The 23,680-nt window shown below is 35.6% G+C and overlaps 2 protein-coding genes across 2 annotated transcripts; one reads left to right on the forward strand and one right to left on the reverse strand.

The window, feature by feature from the left end:
- Nucleotides 1–279: 279 nt before the first annotated feature.
- Nucleotides 280–16,047, reverse strand: LOC113501183 (homocysteine S-methyltransferase-like). Its single transcript, XM_026882246.1, has 7 exons — nucleotides 15,871–16,047; nucleotides 8,419–8,616; nucleotides 5,350–5,520; nucleotides 4,332–4,432; nucleotides 2,583–2,744; nucleotides 1,377–1,591; nucleotides 280–648 (listed from the first exon to the last, which is right to left on the reverse strand). The coding sequence occupies exons 2-7, from the start codon at nucleotides 8,597–8,599 to the stop codon at nucleotides 450–452; spliced, it is 1,029 nt and encodes a 342-aa protein (XP_026738047.1). The 5' UTR covers nucleotides 8,600–8,616; nucleotides 15,871–16,047; the 3' UTR covers nucleotides 280–449.
- Nucleotides 16,048–19,384: 3,337 nt separating this feature from the next.
- LOC113501184 lies at nucleotides 19,385–23,340 on the forward strand. The gene is made up of 3 exons (XM_026882247.1): nucleotides 19,385–21,612; nucleotides 22,410–22,581; nucleotides 22,939–23,340. Exons 1-3 carry the CDS (start codon nucleotides 21,379–21,381, stop codon nucleotides 23,172–23,174), a joined length of 642 nt encoding a protein of 213 aa, XP_026738048.1. The 5' UTR covers nucleotides 19,385–21,378; the 3' UTR covers nucleotides 23,175–23,340.
- Nucleotides 23,341–23,680: the final 340 nt, after the last annotated feature.

Here is a 23,680-nt window from a genome sequence, read left to right on the forward strand (position 1 = left end):
ATTTATTCAAAAAAGTATACACTTGTAAATTATATTCTTACAAATATGGTAATGGCACATACATTTTTAAATTACGTAGAAATAGTTCTTTTTAGATGGTCTTCACGAACATACTTTGGTATTCATTCTTATTACTAGCACATTGAACACCGTTTACCAGATCATACCTGATTTTCCAATTGATCGGAAATCGGACTGAGAAATAAAACGTGATTTTGAAACCCTGTTTTGCAACGGAGTCGTGTAGGTATTTGAAACAGATTTTGAAATTTCTTTTAATTTGCTGTTGGGATTCTGTTTACATAGCCGAGATTTACTAACGCTTTGTTCAAAATCTCAGTCAAGTACCTAGCAAAGAAACAATCTGCAACCGGTGTTCAAATAATCATTTAAAATTCGAAGGGACAGTGAAACGTTGTAATAAGACCTAGGAACTATAGGTGAGCAGATTACTCCGTGTTGTTGTTTTGAGCGTTGGGGTATTTAAGTTGGAACCGCCACCGGTCGCGCCAGCAGTGCACTTGGTTGCGGATCCGCGACACGTCGGCGGCATACGTGCGACAGCAGCCGCCCACATACCGCACGCCCAGCTCCAGCCACTCCTGGACGAACACCTCTACAGCTTCGCACTTGTCACGGTCTATCCACCTGTAGAACATCAAAAGAGTTACTACAAATTCCTAACACGATCTGATTTAATTTTATGGTGTATTCGTATTTAATCTCAGTCAAATTATGAAATCTTCTATTTTTAAAGTAGATAAGTAGGTAACTAGATACTATATGCCTACTTCAAATAAATAGATAAACAAAAAACATAAATATCATGACCATAACAAGGTCATGATATTTATGTTATTTACATACAGCCTACAATTTTGTGTAGGTAGATATCTTTATCGAACAATACAATGTCTACAGAAGATAAGACTGTCTGTTGCAGACATTTCGTCATAGTTACATTTCCTCGATTATCAGTCATTACCACCTTCTAAGGAGGCTGACCGCTTGTGAATATTAATGGCCTTTGTTAGTCACCGTAATTAAAGGTCTGGCGGACGCTCCTATAATCACTAAGCCTGTCCCTCGTCACTGGTTATTATGTCTGCTAATATTAGTGTGGAAACCAATCTAACATAATTTATTTACAGCCATGTAATCTGATAACTTCTGACTTTATTTGTAACGTTTTCCAAAAAAACACATCTAAAGCTTTTAATATTCCCGTGCGACCTATAAGACGTTTCTGTGATTCTTTCGTCGTCAAACCGTTTCCGCTGATACGACTTTTTAAATAAAGTATGTTGTCAATTACTTCTCTTGGGAATAGAAACTTAACCGTAGATCTACGTAACTTATCCTTCCGGAAATCTTACCCTATTTGGGGGTTGTATTTTTCGCCCGAATTGGGGTAAACGATAAGCGGAATGGGGGCGTGTGGCCGGTCGTCGTTGAAGCCTTTCACGAGGTTCGACACAAAGGAGGGCGCGCAGCAGTTCACTCCCACGGCCACTAACTGGTCAGGGTTCGTTTCCCAACATTTCTTTGCTACTTTCTGGAAACTTTCGCCGTGTGCTATACTTTGATTGTCCTGAAAAGAAAATATTACAAGTCATCAGTGAGAAAGTAAACGAGCGCAGTTCGTAAACTTGGCCGCGACAATAAAACGTGAAATGCTGCTATCTGGGAATGAACACAAAACGGTAGAAACCTGCGGTAAAATGTTTCACGAGTGCCTATAATTTTGGGGCTGTTGTTAAACTTTGCAAAATTCTGTATGAATTTTGTCATAACTGGTACCTTTCCACCTTATAATTTATTTAGGTAGATAGTATCAACTAGTTCGCTCATATTCGAGCCAGTTATTAATTAATTACAGATTTGTGGATGAAAGTAAGTGATCCCGCTGTCGTTCGGGTATTCGGTATTGTATTTACATTTTTTTGGTGTCGCTATGCATTTTAGCAACAAACAAAAAATATATAAATCCAGATTCACTTTGCTTTTGTGGTGTGTATGCCGCGTAGAATAGCGGTTTCACAATTTGGTATTCAAATAACGTAGAAAAAGACTGGTTCAAGCACAGTTTTGTATCACCTAAGTGAGTATGCGAATTGAGAACAAAATGTTTTACTCAGTCTCAGAATTTCGTACAAAATCTTTTACAACCTACCAAAAAAGCTTTTTCGTTCTCCATTCATAGTATTCGTCCGAACACAATAACAAAACTACATTTGAATATTTTTGTTCCTAGGTATTGACACGGCGTGCCAACCCGGAGTATTCAGATATGTACACAAATAAATAACCCTTCCGAGCTTCTAGACCCAACATGCGGCGTAACATATCTACTAGTATAGCGCTACACGTCAATACCAGCCACCACAAACAGATGATTTTTGTTATTTTAAAATTGCTTTAGTGATTTATCGAAGCTATTACGTGACTCATCGATCTAAAGCCTTTGAATAGACGAGTTCGATATCGTTCGGCAGGGTTAGTTATGCGCATTTACCTTCGACATTACATAAAGAAAATATTTAATAAGATATTTCAACGCATACGGTGTTCTTGTAACTTACCTTACAGCTGAATGCGATCCAAGCTTTTATATGAGGAAATTCCCTAAGAAGGTCGCATAGCATTTCGGCTTCTTCTTGACAGGGTATTGTTTCCAAAGCTAACAGGTCGACTCCAGCCTCGACCAAAGCCTGGACTCGGGGTCTGTGCCAAGCTCTCATGGTCTAAAAAACATTAAGATAAAATAATTTCAGTTTCAAACCTAAAATACGATATCAATGAAAACAATGCATAGTCCTCCAAATTAATTAAGGCCCATATTTTTGTTACTTCATGTTTGTTTCAGATAGCCATTTGTTCTAGCTTTCGTTAATTAACTGTCCACCCCAGTCAAACGCTGTCGGTACAGAAAAAAAAAACAAGAGAAATGGAGTGGAGTTTTTCATATTGCCGATGTAAATTTTAATTTGCAGGCAACTTTACGGCCCTCTTTACGATTTAGCCGCCGCTTTCAATGGCCTTTATTAGGCAATGCATTCATGGCTCTCGGGGTTCCGCAGAAATGATCGAGCACCTGATTTAATAGTTTTTACAGGAGCTCTGCCTCTTTACCATTGAATTTATTACAATATGAATGGCATCATATTTTAAACGTATTATCCATTGTATTAGTACCTACGGTTAAGTCTTAAAATATGTTACATTGTGAGTATTCTATTCAAAACATAGCTATTCCTTAATAAAGAAATAAAGGGAGGTGTTAGAGAAAAACCTGTCCTGCAAAAGTTGTGGATAATACATTGAGAGGTAAGTTGCAACATGACAAAGCTTCCGACATAACTTTCGTTAATTAAATTCGACGGGGAAGAGGAACCTACATAATAATATTTGATCCAGCCAAAGATATTTAAATGGAATACCTCTTCGTAAAGATGTCGTTACTTCCATGTAATGAAATAGCGTAGATTTTACGATTACGTGAATCATTTGTGTTATTTATCGATATAATTTTCAACTTCTACTCTCCCTTGCCTTTAAATATTCATATAACTTTCTGAAATTGAAGTTTGGAAATAAACTTTTGAGATATTAAACTTTTAAAACATATATAACTGTGACTCTAAATAGCGGTACGAGTTACATAATTGTGATATACAGTATTTGCTAGTAATTTAAAGTGTTTTTCATTTCGATATACTTATACTGAAACGGACCCCTAAAATCGAACAGCATAGTTAATGTCGAATAATAAAAATACTCACTCCGTGAATTTGGAGCTTTTAGCCAGAAAGCTTTACCTTTAACATTTGAACAAGATCGATTTGGTCGATCGCCGCCCTAAAAGCACTCATTGACAATGTATAGAAATAGACAAAGAACCAATTTCGCGTTGGCCAAACTCATTAATTATTTACCACATCTAAGCTACCCGTGTTACGCAGAAATGAGACTTTTCTATTTAAGATATTTCCAGGACGAATAGTTTTCTTACACCTAATATGTAGATAGTATGTATTATAACATGTAGTAAAATAATGTTTAAATACTAACATTTAACTGATGTGTAAAGTCTCTAAAGAATCAGATTCTTTTCTGAAAATTAACTGGCTTTGTCTTTCTCCAGTTTATTATGCGGCGTTGCAAGTTGAATTTTTCTTCTAGAACTGGCAGAAAAATATTATCATAATTCTAGTCATTTGAATATATAAATATGTTGTTATAATGAATTGGCAAAAGGAGTTTGCTGATTATCCCGATTGAAATTCAAAGTTAAGACTTTGATGTAAAGTATAAGGAGAGTAAATAAATACCTCAACAGACGTAGTATCTGCGTAACTGCCATCATATTCCGAGCCGTCGTGTAGGTGTGCCCCGTAAGGACCCACAGACCCCACAATCAGCGGTATACGATCTAAAGACATGACACATTACAGTTATAACAAATACAAACTTCGTGTTTACAAAATCTCCATCTCCATAGAGGTTGGGCTCCGCCACTCTTATATTATCTCCACGAATACACATAACTTTCAACCCTTGCAAAGTGTAATTAATGCGTGCTTGCACCCGACCCTTGCGGGTGCGGACCCTAGAATCTTTGTTCACAGCAAAACACAAACATTCTTGAAATTTTATAAATTTGAATAATAAATTACATTTGTTGTACCTACCTTTGACTTAACTGTGTTTCAAGAAACCCTACGCTAAGTTTGTGACCGAAACTCATTTGAAAACAGACTGGATGTATATTTATGTTATTTTAAATAGGCACTTGTCATTCCGAAAAGTTATAACGGTCATAAAGTAGGTACATGGGTACAACCGTGATAAAGATTTAAATGCGCATTTTCGAGTGGTTTATAGCCTATTTACCTGTTTACTAGAAAATGAACGCGAACTCGAGAAATAAACGTTGAAATTAGATATCTGCCTGAAGCCCACTTTCATTATCTTGTTACGGACATTCTTTTTGTTTGACAAAGTAATTTTTGTTCCACTTCTGTTTTTCATTCGTATAGTTTAATTTAGAGTTGAATTTAATATTCTTTGTACTATACAAGTTTTTTATCTAGTTAGGTACCTACTTAAATCAGCAATTCACTTTTTATTAGTCCATATTGTACATAATATGTGTTAATACTCTTAAGCTACGAATGTAATTACACTGGCCACCGAGTCATTTATCACTTTCATGTGATCTTTAAAGTCTTCCATTTACAGTGGAGGCCTTTCGCCCGTATTCATTTATGAAATATGTCTCGGCGCTCAGTCTCCGAAGCTCACACAGAGTGTGCAGCGCTCGTGAGGGAGGTGTACGCTGATACGCACCGTTCTGTACGTAGTCCTGGTACTCCTCGAGGTAGAGCGAGCGCGCGCGCTTAGCCAGCTCGACGGCGCGCACGATCAGCTCGTACGCTTGCTCGCTCGTCACGCCCAGGTGCTCAACGAAGCCCTCCACCGACGCCTGGTAAGTGTTCGTTATTATTAAATCTGCTCCCGCTGCAAAGTAACCATAAAACACGTTTTATAGCCCGCAAACAGTCATAATGTTGTACGCATTAATCACATCTAACCACAGGTTGGCATTTAATGAAAACAAATGAATCCCAAGATTAATGCCTTTAACCGTTTTGCCGATATCTCTATGCTTTTCCTGTCATCACAAATTAATAGTACACATATTCCGAAGTTGGTATTACGAAACTAGCCCGATAAATATGGGCCAAGTTTAACTTTGTTAGTATTACGAACTGTGAGCGGGGTGCGGCTAAGAGGCGTAAACAATTAATATTATTAAAACTTAGTAATGCAACACGAGCCGGGGCACCTAGTTCAATATTGTGGAAGCGAGGTCGGCAAAAGGTACCGTTCTCTGTCGAAGAAAATAATTATGTAATAAATAGAAGACGGCGCACGGCTTGCGAATGGAAAGGTATTAGACAGACAAGGTGATTAATGGCAACAACGCTGTGTATCCGGAGTTGTAGTTTGTATACGAGGCGCGGTGGTACTGTAGGACGCGGCGGGCGTCGCGCCTCCTGCCCGCGCCGCTGTACTATGCAAATGTGAAGTAGTTAGTACATGAGGGAGAAATAGCGGCATCACTTGCCAACTTGCTACAGCGTCAATCATAATAATCACAGCGGAACAGCTGAGACTTACCTACCGAGGAAATATCTCTGCCTCAGACTTTATGCTTGTACAATGTAAATAATCCGCCGGTTTACGTAATACCCTATAATATTAACTGATAATACCCATGTTCAGATAATAAATGTCTGATATTGTTATAATAATGTATCTAATAAGGCTACATCTGTACAATGTGTTGGCTGTTATCTTCTGTCCGGCATTTTTTGATGATACGGAAACCTTTATATCTCTACAAAGTGCGCGGTCATATTTTATATTTTTTCACATTATGTCTTCTATTAGAGGCAGCAAAGCAAGGCAGTAGGCTTTTCCCTCCAGGGAGTTATTTGCTTGCAGACACTTTTCAGCTTTTCCTTATGAAAAGAAACGGTCCGTTTTGTGGCGAAGAAAAGCGCTTTCAGAGGACGATGACACGAGACGAGGTCGCACTCTCGCTGTCAGATGCATGAAAATGACGGGCTAAAAGCGACCTAACGTGTAATTCGTCAAAACACGCATGTACACTTGTACTTAGCCGCAACGTTTTGCGAGCCTGTGTTTCTGTAAGTTCGCGTTCGTTCGTTTGCGGTTTTTGTTGAACTCGGTTTCGAATTGCGATAGTACTTTGTTGTCATGGGAGCTGGGATAGTAACATTAATGTATCACTGTGATTGACACCGCTGATTAAATGGACTAAACAGATGCGATAAACAGGAATCGGTCATTTATTTAATGTTTGTTGTATCTGAGCAGGTATAACGTGAGAGTATATACCTAAAATTTATCTTTAAAAAATCTCGTGTTTCAATGTTGGTGTAAAATAGCTTGATAGATTATTGTGATTTTTTTATACATGTTTTAGTAGTATTTAGTAGCTTTCTTTCATTTTTTTATCCAAAAACCCAATGATTTCCCTTCAAAATATTAATATGGCAAAACAACGTTTGAATTTAATTTTAGGTAAGTTACGTTATACGATGTTGTAAACGATGGCGTAGCTTAATAAAATAATAATTTTAATTAAGTGTAGAGCTACCCTTACAAGTATTTAATTAAAGGTAAAACTATGAGAAATTGTGAACAATATTCTGTTCATAGGAATCTGCATACCGATATTCAATCTAAATTTCAGCTGGATCCCGTAGGCTTAGACAGATTTACCGCCGTTCTCAACAGCACGCTACGAACGGTATTTTCATCGCTATTCATATTACGATATTGTCGTACTATAAGTGAGAAAACGTATTGTTTTTTGATTACTAATATGATCATGGAATAACATGATGTATTGTTTATTCAAATATAGATATTTGTAAAAAAAGCCACACACAGTTTGAAATAAAAAAATCATATTAAATTTAGAACTCTATAAATACTAACCTAACTTAGTTACTCACAATATACGAATTTAGCAAATATTATTGACCAAGCTATGCACTAAAGTATTGAAATGTCTGAATTTACCTTCATATTCCAAATGCATGTAATATTATCTAGTTCACGAAGACTTCTACGTGGTCCAGCTCTTACACGTGTCCGCCCACACATTTCAACGTTTGATGCGCAAAAGATATCTATTTTTTAATATGCTTACAATCTCCTCAGAGAATTAAAACGCAATACAAAAACAACAAGCTTACAACTCCAGTAGATTCTGGATGTAAAACCAGATGCACAGAATATTTGTTTCGTTAATAGTGCCAAATAAAAAACAATGGGAAATTTTTGCCCACGAATTTAAATTAACGTAACGCAATTCAGAGTCTACGATAAACTTTTAATATTTATTCACTTCAATTGTATATTATTATTTTTTTGTAATAATTCACAACATAATCGCATTTTAAAGTAAGATAGTTTCTTGTGGAACCGAAGGGACACTCCACGGCATAGAGACTATTACTAAGATAGGATATATATATTAAACTATTATACTAAGATATTCAGAGAATCTACTACTACCGCTTAAACTAAGACTAATGAGGTTGATGCACAACCTGGTGGCAGAATTTTAGCCGTAAAATTATCAGGTACCTAAGCTGTTTATTGTTCAAGCTCGGAGAAGATTCGAAGCTACATGTGACTTGGCAATCCAACGGTCAGTCGACTAGCCTATCAGTGCTTTACAACGATAGAATACGTAGCATAAAGTCTCAGTGGAACCCACTTCTAAAGATGGGCGGTATGCCCCAGGTATAAGAGCCCTTATCATCATCATCGACCTAGCCTTTTCCCGACTATGTTGGGGTCAGTTACTAAACCTACCTCTTAAGAAGTCAAGATGAGTATTGACTACTTCATCGGGATGTGTGTAGAGGAAGCGCGCGCTCCACAGCGGGTCTCCGTCTATGACGTGGCCGACGTGGCAGGACAGCTGCGTGGAGAACCCCCCATCTAACACCACGATCTCTGGTGGCTCCGGGCCTTCGCCGTTCGTGGGAGTCATGCTTCAAAGTAGGTCAACTGGAAATTTAAATTGTTGTAGTTTAGTTTTCATTTTCGGGTCTATACCTATACGAGAAATCTCTCAGATGTCTTTTTTTGCAGATTTAGGTTTGACTCAATAGTAGAGCCGGAATGGATATTAAAAATAAAAATCCATCTGGTCCATGTATGGAAATACTACAGGGGACCACTAATACGTGTTAATGTAATATTTTTGACGGTGTGCAAAAGAGATTTAACAGCATAATAATATTACTTTAAGTCATGGTGGTAGAAGTTCAGAAAAATGAATAAACAATGTTCTTCGAAGTTCGCTCAAATTCAAGTCCCAGTCTGGGTTTCGACTCTAACCGATATGTTTGGTTCAGTTAATGTCATTGAAAATTATATATATAGTTACGCAGCTTTATAGTTATATCTAAAAAAGGAAAATATGCTTTTTCGGCTACCAGCCTTTAAAAAACCCCATCACCGTTTGAATTGTTAATAACTTGTCGTGAAAGCTAAGAACTTCTTACTCTTTTATTTTATTTATATTTTCAGTTAACATCAGTAGGTACCTATCTACTCTAACTTCCATTTACAAACATAGGCAAGAAAACAAACGAAACACCCATCTTCTGAGGAAGCCTAGATAAACAAACACGGCCAAACGGTATAGGTTAAAAAACAACAACAAGTTACAAACAAACAAACTAACCAAGTACCTACTACATATCTATTATGTAATTGGCATAGCTCTCAGCCCGTTTATTTTATCGCTCTGAAAACTAAAGAGGAATTTCACGCGTTAATAATAAATTCCAAGTGCGTGCCCTCAAAACGGCAATAGACAGTTCACAGTCGCCACCTGTCGGGGACTTTTAGCAAACAGTCAGGGTTATCTGGCGGCCCATTGTAGCCAAAGTTACAAAACAACTCTAACGTTAATGTTATAAAACGGATAGCTATTGTCGTTCTACCATCCCACGATTTATTTGTTATGATATTATCGGTAACAACTTTGGCACATAATTTTGCACTTAGGTTAGTTTACCTTTTCATAAAATCAATCATAAGTTCTCCTATTGTTGAAAATTTTGACCTAAATTGAATTACATACAGACTATATAAGGCTAATATTTAAATCATCAAAATAGATACGTAGGATTTCCAAGAAAAAATTCTATACTCAAATATTTGTATCCAAAATCCAAATGAAAGTTAAAAGGTAGGTATTACAGCAAATCAGTGTCGATAAATTCCGTCTGACTTATCACCATAACAACTGACCAATTAAAATGACAATCGACGGAAGATTTATCAGACATTTAAAAATTGTCTGCCGTACGTATCTGTATATACCTACATAAAACAGCTTAATTCTCGTACTTGTCACACATGAATGTATAAAACGGTGTCTTAAGATAGTCAGATAGGAAAGGTTGTCTTCAGAAAACTTAAAAAGCACGTTAAAACTACTAAACAAAATAAATAATTTCATTTCATTTTATTGTATCGTGAAAATAAGTTTAATTTTAAGTTAGGTGTATTGAATTCATGAAATAATACGTATTTGCAAATAGATATCCCAAACAATACGAGTTGGATATTTTATTACTTGTGTTATCTACTCGTGTATACGAATTATAAACTGTAGTGACCCTCAGGGATTTCGCCGGGACATTAAAGGCTAACCGATAGCAATGCTAAAGGTTTGTTACCACATCGTATCAACGTGTGTTTTTATACAGCCATTTATTTCACATTCAAATAACGAGTTTGTTACGTTAGGCGACAGATTTGAAAATTCGGTTTTTTTTTTAAATTATACCACATGTTTTAGTAGTTAGGGCATTCATTTTATTGTTTACTACATGTTGTAGAGACGGCAAAGAAAATATGGAAAAGAAGTTGTAGATTGTAATGTTCACCACTTAAAGTAATAAAGGCATCATATTAGACAGAATCATTTTAGATACACTTAAAATTAGGAGTCATTCGTTGGAGCGAGTATTTAGTCAAATACCTAGGCAAAGTTTATTAGTAAACACGGTGTTGCAGCACTTAAATTTTCCAATCAGTCCTATTCCTGACCTAAGACCGTTCTTATGTTATCACTACCTCACTACGTATTATGCCTTTTAAACTGCAACTTATGTCAATATTTTATACTATAGTTGTCTATTATTGATCACGCTTTAATTATTGTTGATGGTCATATTTTTTCTGGCCGTTTTTTCTCCATCTTATTTGAATTTCGAACCGCGATTTAGAAGAACTGTCATTAAAGTAACGTTTCGTATGTGCCTGAATAATTCGTGTTCTAAAAGTGAAAACTGTTTGATTTGATTTTTTGTATAAATGGCAATGATTTAAATGCGAAAATATCGTTAGATGAATTTTAAATTTCCGTCGTACATCATTCTGTAATTCTGTTATTGGTGAACACATTAGTTTCTAATTAACTATGTACACAATGTTAGTATAATCCGTATATATTTGCACATAAATGTTGTTAGGTTGAAAGTAAACCTACCGTAATGTAACCTACCTAAACCTGTACATAGCTACAACAGTGCCTGGACACATTTTAGGCAACGAGAACAATTCATAAATATTCAATCATCCTAAAAACGAAACATGTTTGTAATTAATTAGTAGAAACAAGCGTCTCGTTTTTGCACTTTGCTAATTTACATTGTTGCAGAAATCATAGCAAACATTCAAACAATTTACATAAATAGGTCGTTAAGTTTATTATTTTTTTATAACTCACGTGTGCTACGGGACTTGGCTCTGCAATTGTTCTATATTTAAATTAATGGGGTGTAGGTATTTAGCGAACAGCTGGTTGCGACTATGCCATTAGCATAATGACTATCGCTTAAATCCGCCAAGTAATATATTTTGTAAAACCTTAAATATTTATTTAAATATTTTATTTTATTAAGCTGTAGCTGTAGTAATTTCCTGATTTGTTAATCTAAATCCAAATACTATTACATCTTGTTAAGTCTGATTTGTAAACAATACTTTTGTTTTCGTTTCTAAACACATTATTATGTTAAACGATTAAGTAGGAGATCAGTGATATCAAAAATCTAAAGGTTTAATCGTTTCCTTCTCTCGATTTTACTTTAGCTTCGAATTCGCAAGCCTTTTGGTGTTCCGCATCACTAATGCGCAATTACGAAACGGCAACGACTACCAATAGGTCAAAGTATTTGTTCTTGTGGGTGGAATCGACGGCAATACATTGCTTCATCCTATTGATGAGCTAATTTATTCACTCGACTGAGTAAATACTAAAGATACTACACAAGACTTGGTAATTAACACAATAATACCACACACATAGTCGACATATTGGAATCCTTAGAATGTGACGTCTGTGGAGACTCAATTCGGTAAATACAACAAGATTTGAAAGAAGTAATGAGAAAAGCACGAGTGTAATGAAATATAAATAATAATACTTGGTTATCATATTGTTAACTAAGCTATAAGGTAAATCAAACAGATTGTATCACATAATACTGCGACGCGGTCCCCTAATTAAATAAATAATTGTTAACACAATATTATCAGTGAAATAGACAGTAAATATTAATTGCCCTTTATATCGAAGCTCTTATTGTTTGTCCCAAATCAGAGGTCGAATATCTTAGAGGAATATTGAGAGGTGTCCATGCTCCCTCCGCATAATGCGATCAATATCATTAGGACTCGGAAATGGAGTGGAAGTGAGGTGGAGAGCGCTATGCATTGACAAAGGTAACGATTATTAAATGTAGACTGCTGGCTGACAACACGTGCTATATTATATAGTATTACATGCTCTACTTTATCTTATGTAGATATATGTGAATAGTGTAATCGCTGATGTATAGAGTTCATTTTAAACGACACATGTAAATCTGAAAATATTTGAACAGGCAGTTGCACGTTTCGGTACGGGGATCGAATAACGATTTGGACGTTCTATGCTGTTATTGTTAGTTTAGTTTTTAATTATCTAAGCGAATTCAATGTTAAATAATATAGAGTTAAATCAGAAAAATATATTTCTATTTTTAGAAGGCAGTTATTTTTTAGTTATTCAATATGCTTCGTTAAAAATGGAAGGTTTGCAATCAAGTGCTATCATCCTCTTCCATAAATAAAACCGCCATACATATATCAGAGTATAAAGAGCATAAATAGCTTTATGTAGTTGAAATTACAATAAATCAAATGGTCACAGACCTCAGTATCAATAACGAGTGTTTATGTCTAAAGTCGCGACTATTCCTTATCTCCAAGCGAAGAACAATATACTTCGTTCTACGATAAATGTATAAAACTATAGTTTGTAAGGTACCTCTTAATTTAATATTTAAATGTGTTCCAATTTGTATACATATATAAATAGTCAGTTTTCCACTCCACCATTGTACATTCCGATGTCAGCTTAAATAAAAAAAAGTGTTTAGTTGCGTTCGCATATTGATTTAGTTTTACAACACTGATGTTTCCTACCAACCGCACATTAGAATTTGGTTTAGGAGCGCTTATATGTTTTATATGCAAGTTACTAAATAATACCCAAATATTGTTATATGATTTTTTCCAGCTGTCCATTTTGGTTGAAAGTAGGCTGGAAAGAGTTGCTCAATTTCACTTGTTCAAAATGGTTAAAATGCCCACAAAAGCAATATATACTGGCAGTCTGGTTAAAGTTTTGCCTAAAACCTTTTCCGTATGTAGCCAAGTTCGTTGAATGTAGAGTCAGCCCCCATGAACAATTTGGAGAGAAACTTTCATTATTTTATACCATCCATCTAACTCAATATCAATCACTGTTTTCTATCAAACAGAGTTATTTAATAAATCTATCCCGTGGGTCGTATTATTTCCACATTGCGTGTTAACGATACTTTTCCAACCTCTAAGTTTTTTCTGTTTTGTTTATGCGTATACTGCAGATATCCATAGTTTGTTTTGTATGCAATGATCATAGTATTTTTACCTTTTTTTAAGGTGAAATTATTAAAATATCCTTTTTTAGTAATTTAGTAAAAAATATTTAGTAAACTAGGCTTATAAAGTACCTGACATCTCGGAAGATAAATATAATGTTTCTGCAAGTTATAAAAACATACATTGTACGTGTAAGTACATTAAGATAACATTTTTATTAATAAATATTTTATACACATGACGATATATTTAACATGATTCTGATGTTAATTGTTCATATATTACAAGTAAGAATAAGAACTCGATTTACTTTTTCTGCGATATATTTATTTTGCCATTTTTTTTAAAAAGCTTAATAACTATAAACTTCGTAGATAACAAATACAATAGTACCACTGATACTATATCGGTAGGTACTTGGAGAACTTACGATGCCCGTTAAAGTTTATTACTAGCGCCGTACGTAGGTACAATAATGTACAATTTTATTACAAATGAGTAGATTAAGACAACTTTGAGCGAATGATAAATCTCTTCGACCTACGTATCAGTAGTTACGTGACTCCGAGACGAAAGGGGGGTCACAGTGTTTTGATACGACACTGGCTCGTTATCACTTACAATTAAATAACTACCTATAATAGCGAGCGTTGCATGCGCCTGAACAACATTGTTTCATGTATGGCAGCGAAAGAATTTACGTATTACGCATTGAAACCTCCCCTTGACAAACTCTTAATTGTTTTAAAAGTTTTCACCGAGCTTTCTCGAAGCCCTCGTCGCGAAGTTCCTAAATTATTTTGGAATGATATAAAAATGTGAAGGACACTCTAATTAAACATAAATCACTACAGGAAAAACTTGGAGCCTCCTATAAAAGCGGTTGAGACATTTTTGCAGCTAAAGAAATATCGTTTTCGGTGACAACAATATTTTAAGCGGCTCGACATACACCTGAGCACGAGGGGTGCCAAAATGAGTTATTGTACAGTCTGATACCTCTCATAGGCAAAGAAAGCCTAAACAAACCTCAATATAAAATGAGGAGCGGGGGTAATGTACTCACTAATTCGTTTACTATAACTTAGCCTAGACTTGGATAGCTTAGGACTCTTAATTAACTACATAAGTTATTGTGGAGTTTATATATTTTCGATAATAGCCTACGCTTGGGAGTATTATAGTGAAAACGAATATAATAAAAAAAAACCTTATGAAATGAGCATGACTTGCACGAAATATTAGGAAAGGAGAATAAAAGAAAAACATCTGCAATTTTAATGTAACTATATTTAAATTACAAGTATCGAATCTAGAGAAAATAATCTACTCTGAAAACATGTTTTTAGCAAGAAGCCATATCTCTATATATCCCAGTACAAGGCAAAGTAATTCTATTCTTTACAATAACATTACAAAATATGAATACTTTTATAAAACCATGTTTTTCTAGTAATCTCCAAATTAATAAAGCAGATGTTTACGTCCGACAAAAAACAAGAGATATTTGTGTGTGTGAAGGTTACTATGCTGTGTCTATTTTTGGTGGTCAATATTAATGTGGACCTTGAATATTAGAAGTACCTACAAATATATGACTGGCCTGTTGGTCTAGCGGTTAGTGGCCCTGACTGCTATACCGGAGGTCGTGAGTTCGATTCCCACCCAGGACGAATATTTGTGTAATGAGAACAATCTTTATTCTGTGTTCGGGTTGAATTTTTCTATATATATATATATGCATTTAGAATTTTTTTAGTATGTTTATCAGTTGTCTAGTATTCATAATACAAGCTTTACTTAGTTTGAGACTAGATGGCGTTGTGTGAAAGCTGTGCAATATTATTATTACCTATACGTTGATAAAGTTCTTTCACAACGCTCAGAAAATGGTCCAGCAGATATACCTATCTACAAATTGATAAGTCTATTGGAAAATTACACAGACTTGATGATTATTTGTACTTTTTTTTGTTGGTTAAACGGTTTTGTTTAATTAATACAAACAAAAAAGAGCATTAAGAAGACTAACAGTTTCAATAGGAATCGGTATTACAAAATTATGTAAAGTTTTTGTATTAAGCAACCATTTATGTTATTCTTATTACCGTATACCGTGGTAAGAGGCCCCTAAATTGGGAGTCGTTGAATGATTCCTTATTCACTGAATACAACATCGCTACAGCCACAATAGATTAATGTAAAAAATATTAGATAAAAATAAATTCTAAAATAAAATTCAACAAGTTAAAAAAACAAATATTTGCATAATTTTATTTTACGGACACCTATCAAATCTTAAATTAAAAAGTAATAAAAATAAATACTCACATAATATGCTCTAAATATTCAACCGAATCAGTTTGTTTCGATCAATAATGAGAGTTGTCAACGTAATAACAGAATACTATTTTTATTTAGCAAAACATGATTATTTAACGACGCTCAAACAACCACTAGCTATCATGAATACACGCGAGCCGTTCGTATCAACGGCGTGATACCGCACACTGGCACAAAACTAAACGAAGACAGACAAAAAACAACAGCTCCAAATATAGTATTACCTCGTGGAAGTTAACACACGATTTGACGATGCGATGAAGACTGAACGTGAACGTTAGAGAGTACCTTCTATAAGAATACATTAACATAAATCAATATTTAATCGCAAGCTGACTTATCCGTTATCTTTGTGTTTATTATTTGTTAATCGTTGAACATTAATTATTTAGTCGGCTCGGAAGAGCTAATCGAGATCAAAGGTCACTTCAGAATTCTACTAACATCTAATTAGGGCAGGGATAAGACAATAGAAATTAGAACTGACTCGTTATCAAGTCGTCTAAGTCAATATTTGACTGGAGATATGATTCTCACAGCTATGCACAGATTATATTATAGTTAAACGGAATAATTAATGAAACCACTTCGAGCGACCTCGGAGCAAATAATATAGATATTTAAAGAACTCTACTTTAACTTTCGTCAAATACGTTACAATTTTCATTTTATTGCCTTTATTTGATACCAAAAAATAAAAAATAATATTTCCTTCTATTTTTATTTTTTCTAGTGTGCGTGAGTGTAGAGCCCAATGTGCGTTGTGTGATAGCCGCTGATTGGCTAGTGGAGCACATTTCGAGACATCAGATAGATATTAATAGAGTTATCAACATGGAGCAATGTACTTGGAACTTACTCGCTCCCGCAAACGACAGCTAAAAAGTAATTTCTCGATAAAACAACCTACGTTTTTACGGTTGCTGTTGTTGAATATACTTGAAGTGAAGCGCTTTGGGTATTATGGTAATGAAAACAAAATGTCGGGTTTAGACAGCACATATAAAATTAAGAGCCAACATCTGAGGGTGTGATGTAAAAAGCCAGGTTACGGGTATCCGAGCCGGGTCATGAAAGTGCGTTCCCCACGTCGTTTAACGCCGACGCCGCGGATCCACCTCGTGCAGTAGCTATCCCTGTCCGAGCAGCAGCTGTTGAACCTTTATCGGTCATTGCCCACGCGTCGGTTCTATATTTGAAAAATCTCAACGAGCATGCCTACTATTTCTGTTATAACAACATTCGCTGGCAAGTTTTCAACACTCAATACCTTTACACAAAACTGTGTTGTGCCGTAGCGCGCTGTTTCAGAATACAAGTCTCGTTTGTTTTCATTCTTACAATGTTTATTGAGTTACTATGTTAATTCGATCAAGTTTTCCGGCTGATCCGTTTGACCGGCACTACGTTTCTACGAGACGTATTTGATGTCTGATAGCAGAAGTAATTGTATTACCTACATAGATATCTAGTCAAATCACAATAGCTGTCTCATGCAAGTCAATTACGTCTATCTGCCGCCTGGTTAGTTATCTGAACACACTGATACAATATGAATTCAGTACGAGCGAGTTACAGTTGTTCAAAACTATTAAACATGATTATTTCGTTGGAAAATTGAATTAAAATTCAATTCTGTTATCTAGAGTAGGTGCGGTTGAAAGTCTAGGCGGACAGATACGAGATACGCCAGACATCGCTACATGCACACTTGTTTTATCTATTCAATTAAATAGACAGTACGCGAATGGCATCACAATGTTGTGATAACAAATATAGTTCGCTTCGACAGCAGTCGCGGCGGATACGAGATGAGGAAGATACACGATAAACATAAATTAATATTTGGTTTTCTTACAAAACGAAAATGGAACTCTTGCTCGATAAGCAATGTGCTAGATTAGATTAATAAGTACGTATATAAATGTATGGCTTTTATTCATAGTTATTATGAGGCTTATGATTGTATTTATGATGCCAACTAGTAGTTATACAGTTCTAGTTGGTTTGGGTTATGTTTGGTCTCAGTGGCGTGCACAGAGATTTTAGTCAGGGTAGGCAAAAAGAAACGGCCAAGTGCAATTGGTCTAGTTGATCTGGTTCTTAGAAGCTGGCGGTGTTTTGCATTTTTCATAAATTTCTTACTTATATATTTTTAAAGAAAAATTAACGACATCTCTACAATAATGCGACGTTCTAAAATCTATTATATTGTCGCCTAATTTATAATGTCCGGCATATTTCAACTCACAAATTAAACTTCTTATATTTACAGTGTAGAACAAAGATGACATAATTGCCTACATATGAGGTACGTGCTACATGCGGCTCTTGACAGATTACATTCGTCTGTTCTCTGATCCAACGTAGAGTCGGTCAAGGGCGGGCCACCAAATGGTACACTCGTACCTAATTATGTACTGTATCTAATTAACATATGAACAATGTTCCCGTTTCATTAATTCTTTGATGATATTTTAACCTTACTTTTGTAAAAAATATATGGTTTTTAACGAAGAATTAGCTCATTGCCAGTAAGTTACATAAGATCCTCATCAATAATTCAAATTGCAAGCTTTTGCTGCACGGCTGTAATCGTTTCCTACAATCCAATTTCTTTGTTTAAACAACGAAATTGAATATTGAGAAAGCGCTGCAAAAATCCATTCCGCTATATAAGTTTGAGGTTTGTATAGTATGGTCGTGGTGAATAATATATTATTATTTACGATGGTGATTGGGCTAGTACCGATGAAGTCCCAGCGCGCTGCGCACACTGCAGTGCCCGCCACTCGTGTCCTTAACTTACTCTATAAACTTCTATAGAATCCTGATTTTTGTTAGGGTAATAAATGGTCAAAGATAAGACTACCACACTAAAATAAACAACATATTTGAAAAATATTATTAAGTCGTATGTAAAAAAAAGTTTATGGATCGAAGGAAAAGTTCTTATGATTTGGACACAACGGCTTAACCTCCGGCCACGTGCACGGGTCTTAATATTCATTTGGTATTCGGATATTCACAGTCACAGTTCGTGTTCCTTCGGGGATAATAGTTGTGATTAGTATGTATGTAATTAGGTAGTATAGGGTCTGGAAGTGAGAGCCAATTCCGAGCTGATTTCCCTACGAACACGTGGATACGTTTATGTACACACGTAGCTGTCTAATCAAGCCACTCCGTGGGGAGGTAGCGAAGCCATTTAAATAATAAAAGCATTCTCTAGAAAATAAAAGCTCCGTGTTATCGTTACACCAAATGGAATCGAGATTTCATAGGAAAACAAGTCATTTCCGAACTACAAAATGAACAATTAATTAAATTTTTATCTTCTCCTCTGCCAACATGAATATAAATATAATATAAATGTACTTTGCGTTACAAAATGTTCTTTGCTTTAATAACAAAATAAAAGGAATAACTCAACGACCTTTTTGCAAGTCTTGAACCATTGAAAAAGCATCTTACCGTGAAATTTCATAAAATTCAGTGACAAATTGAAGGAGTCATGAGCTTGTGATATGAAGTCGGATAAGAGAGACGGATGGAGGGCATGACGAAATTATAAGGGATACTATGGCCACAGAACCCTTTCGTCGCGATACGTTATCGTGGATAGAGGCCGACGGGGAAGGATCAGAAATGTTTGTCCTTTGAAAATCGTGGCATCCCTACATAATTAATTATTTACTTAGGCTTGGGGAAAAACAACAACACAAAAATGCACTCTAAAATATAATAACACAGTCACATTGACACAAGACTTCATTGTCTACTCTTTTCTGTACGTTTTCGTTTAAAAGCTAAAGTAATATTTATCTATTTCTTAAGTTCCTGGCATCGGTTCAAAAGGAAGCATACCTCAATTTCGCTTTGGACTCCAAGCAATTTATATCTGAAACCTTATGTAAAACGTTCATAAAATACACCTTAAGTTAAGGAACGGCGTCTGTAATGTATAGCTGCTTATCATGATTTACTCGAAGTATTTGTAAGAAGACATCTGTGTTCATATCTGTATAATATACCGCCGCGAGACAAAGTGACTTGTATCGTGTACCTTCTTCATATCAAAGCAAAGTAAATACAGGTAAATAAATGTGTAATACTTTTGAAGGTAATGTCGAACGTAAATACTTAATACCGAACCAGTACCTTAACGAAACTCCAAGATTAAAATGCTTTAATTAATTTAGTTATTAAAAAGCTTCATAAAGACCGTCTGGTTGCTTATGGATTTACCAAATGTATTTGAATTTAGTTTTTTTTACCTAAAATGAAGATTGAAGTCTTAGAATTCTCGCATCTACTTTCGTAGAATAGTTCCCTGAGAACAGGTGACGTGGTTTACGACTTGCAGTCGAGAAGGAATGTTTAGTGCAAATTGCGCAGAAGACATTCAGTTGTGCCCGTGATAAATATAACGTCAAATGATACAGACAGAATAACGAGTTCTTTGAAACGAATAAATAGATTTCACATCCAATAAACACGTACGCTCAAATGTAAGCATACCAGACAAAAATTGAAATACGATTCAATAAATTACACTTTCGCATAGTTACATACAGAATAAATACTATTTTACCACTTAGGAGAGATTGGTTGTACTTCATACAGCCAATACGTATCAGCTTATTTTACTTTCTAAATCGTATTGTGATTTATGTAAAGCTGAGTAACTCCACTGCAATGCGTTATTTATCGTTCATTTCGGATATTGAAGAATGTTTTGAATTCTTAAAGTTTTGACAACGTTATTTAATACGCTCGTCATGACAAAGACTAAATGCAATTAAAACAAATTAAAGTACAGACATGATACTAAGTTTAAGTGGTTCGTATAAAATTATTGGCTACGTGGTTACGAGGCTATGGGAAACCGGCTTGTTCTTACCCTCACGTAGGCACTACTAATCGAAGGACAGTGTTTCTGGTACAGCAATAATATTATTTCCTGGGTTAATATTTTTTATCTTAAAAATACATTTCTAATAACTTTTTACACTTTCTCATAGAAAATTCGTTATTAAAACAAATACTAATCAAGGGCCTAAAACATCGAAATGTCTTTGATGTTTACCAATGTCGACCGCATTTTTATTCAAAACGATCGCTGCTTATTTCTATGGATTCTAAGTAAGCTTTTCCGGAACCAATACACTGAAAAATACGAAGTAAGACGTTACAAATACAATATGAGAAGTTTATGAACACGTATATATTACGGGTAAAGTAAATTCAATACGCAACCAAATGCATAACAAACAGGTAAGTGGAAAATACTTAGTCCGTTGTTTTATTAGGTTTGTCGGGAGCCGGCACGTGGCGCGCATAGTTCCTCCCTATGAAGTGATACTAATGTGTGCGGTGCATACATAATGTTATTTGTGTTGTCTGCGAAATTACTGAATCTATGACCCGTCGAGCTATATAAAGCCATTGACGTAAACAACAAAGTGAAATTGCGAACCGAACGTTAACAACACAATGGCTTCGTGCAAGTGCATGTTTGGAATAGTTTTGTTTAGTGCAGTGGCGATGAGCGGGGTGGTGCTGGCCCAGCCTAGCATGTTGCCGCCGAACATCACTACCTGCGAACAATTCGAACGAGGAGCCCGCTTCAACCCATATGCGGTAGTCGACGCCATGTGGAAAATATTCTACTTCTGGTCAAATACTACGGAGGTGTATCCAATCATATTCTCCTTAGCTGCAAAAAAAGTAAGTAACGTACTTATTTTTTGTTCTACATTTAAAATGATTTCATCTGAAGTCAAAAAACTTTACTCATGAACGCTATGAACATTAAAATTAAAAAATGTAATGAATACGAATTTTTGCTGTGTAAAGTCTGAACTGATAGACTTCGACTATTTTCGAAAAATATTGTAAAGTGTAAAAAGTTCTGTCAATTCCGTAGAAATCTCTTCCAGCTGACGCGGGACAGGAAATTTAAAAGATGCTGTATAGATGCTCTCTGCAATAGAGTTTAATCAACAAGTTATATAAAAAAGCGATTCGATCGAAATATAAAGTAAAAAGAGATTTTTTAAGCTTCAGCAAATCCAGTATAGAACAAGTCTCTCTAACACAAAATTTCTATGCACCTTTTTACCCATTTTTTTTTCGAAAGTTAACGTTTAGGTACTAACATAATTAATTTAATTATAATGTACAAAATACTTTTTTGTTTGTTTTACTCCCCCTTAAGTGACGATTAAACGAACGACAAGTCATTTATCACACCTACATTTAAGCTAAATAGTTCATAAAAATATTAACATTTTGAAATATTAAGAAACTGAAATACGAAAACCCATTTTATAAAATTGACGTCAAATGAGAGAGCTGCGAGCTTGTGACATATTTGCTTTCCTGCAGCTTGCAGACGACATGACAAAAAGGCTGCAATCGTTACTACCTGTTAATATATAACGTGTTTACTCGAGAATTTGCTTTATTTCAGCAGAACAAAAGTGCTTTAAACATTTCTGGATGATTTCGGTTTTTATTTGTAGAGGGTGCAGAAATTTCGAGATGTATTTGAGGCGGTCAGTCCTGGTGAGGAGATAGAGTGGCACAAGGCGACGCTGGTGATGGAGCCGCGGCCGGGCATCGAGGTGATGTTCCTGTACGCCGGCACTCCGGGCGCCTTCCGTGCCATTATCAAACATGAACGGCGTACTAAAGGTGCGCAATAAGTATTGTTTCCCGCCCCACCTCCCTCCCTTGCTTCCATTTCCGCTCCTAACTTTTCCCGCCCGACTTGACTCATAATGATAATAAACAGGTCGCATTTCAATCATTTTTTTACACGGTCTTCTCCTAATGACCTTTGCTGTTTTAGTCGTTAAATTTCAGGTCCAACTTTAAACAATTCCTACATGTAAATTGTTTTTTTGCAAACAATAGATGTAGTCTTTGTCGAATCTCTTTTATGTAAAGATCCCACCCAGTAGTTCATTCCGTGTCATTTTAAGTTATGTACATTATTACAAGAGAATATTAAGTAAGTAATTCATGGTAAAGTTTTGTTGTACATTACAGAGCGGCCTCACCCGTTACCGCTGATAAAGTTTGCAGATGTGAGGATGAAGCTTGTCTCCCGGTTCATGGGCATGATGTGCTGCGAGGACCTCACGGCCTTCGCACTAGTGAGGGTCGACGAGGTCCCGAAGACGGAGGAACTCTGTGTGCTGGCGGCCTCCACGATAGGGTACCAAGGTTACCCAGGACGCTCCTACATATCCATCATGAACACTGAAAAGGAAAAGGAACTTTAACGTTTTGACGGTAATGGTCTGTGTAACTTTGTATTTATGTACATTTTGGGCTTGTTTTTAGAAATACAGTTGTTGTATCACCTATAAGACTTTCTTTTAGTAGAATTTGGTGAATCGAGGGAATTGAACCATAAGCGTAGCATATCGAACATAACGTTGAGAAAGAATGCAGCGAAACTAAGCATATAATATATAGAAAATAGCAACCTGTTAACAGCACACCAACGGTATTCCATAACTCCATATATTTTAAATCAAATGCAACTGAACCGATCATACGGAGCGAACGTGAGAATTAAAAAAAAAACAGATATGTCCGGAGCTTAATCCATTCGTAACACAACGTATGTACGATTTATGTAGGCTTTGAAAATATCGGCGAGTGCTTGTAATATATCCTTATTTCCGGATGGTGCTCCCGTAATATTTGTATGATGTGTTTAGTAAATAATGTGGGAGGCGGGACACCTCATAGTCCCGATCTACCAATAAATCAATTCCCTGCA

The sequence above is a fragment of the Trichoplusia ni genome, chromosome 15 (genome assembly GCF_003590095.1).
Source record: "Trichoplusia ni isolate ovarian cell line Hi5 chromosome 15, tn1, whole genome shotgun sequence".
NCBI classification, from domain to species: domain Eukaryota; kingdom Metazoa; phylum Arthropoda; class Insecta; order Lepidoptera; family Noctuidae; genus Trichoplusia; species Trichoplusia ni.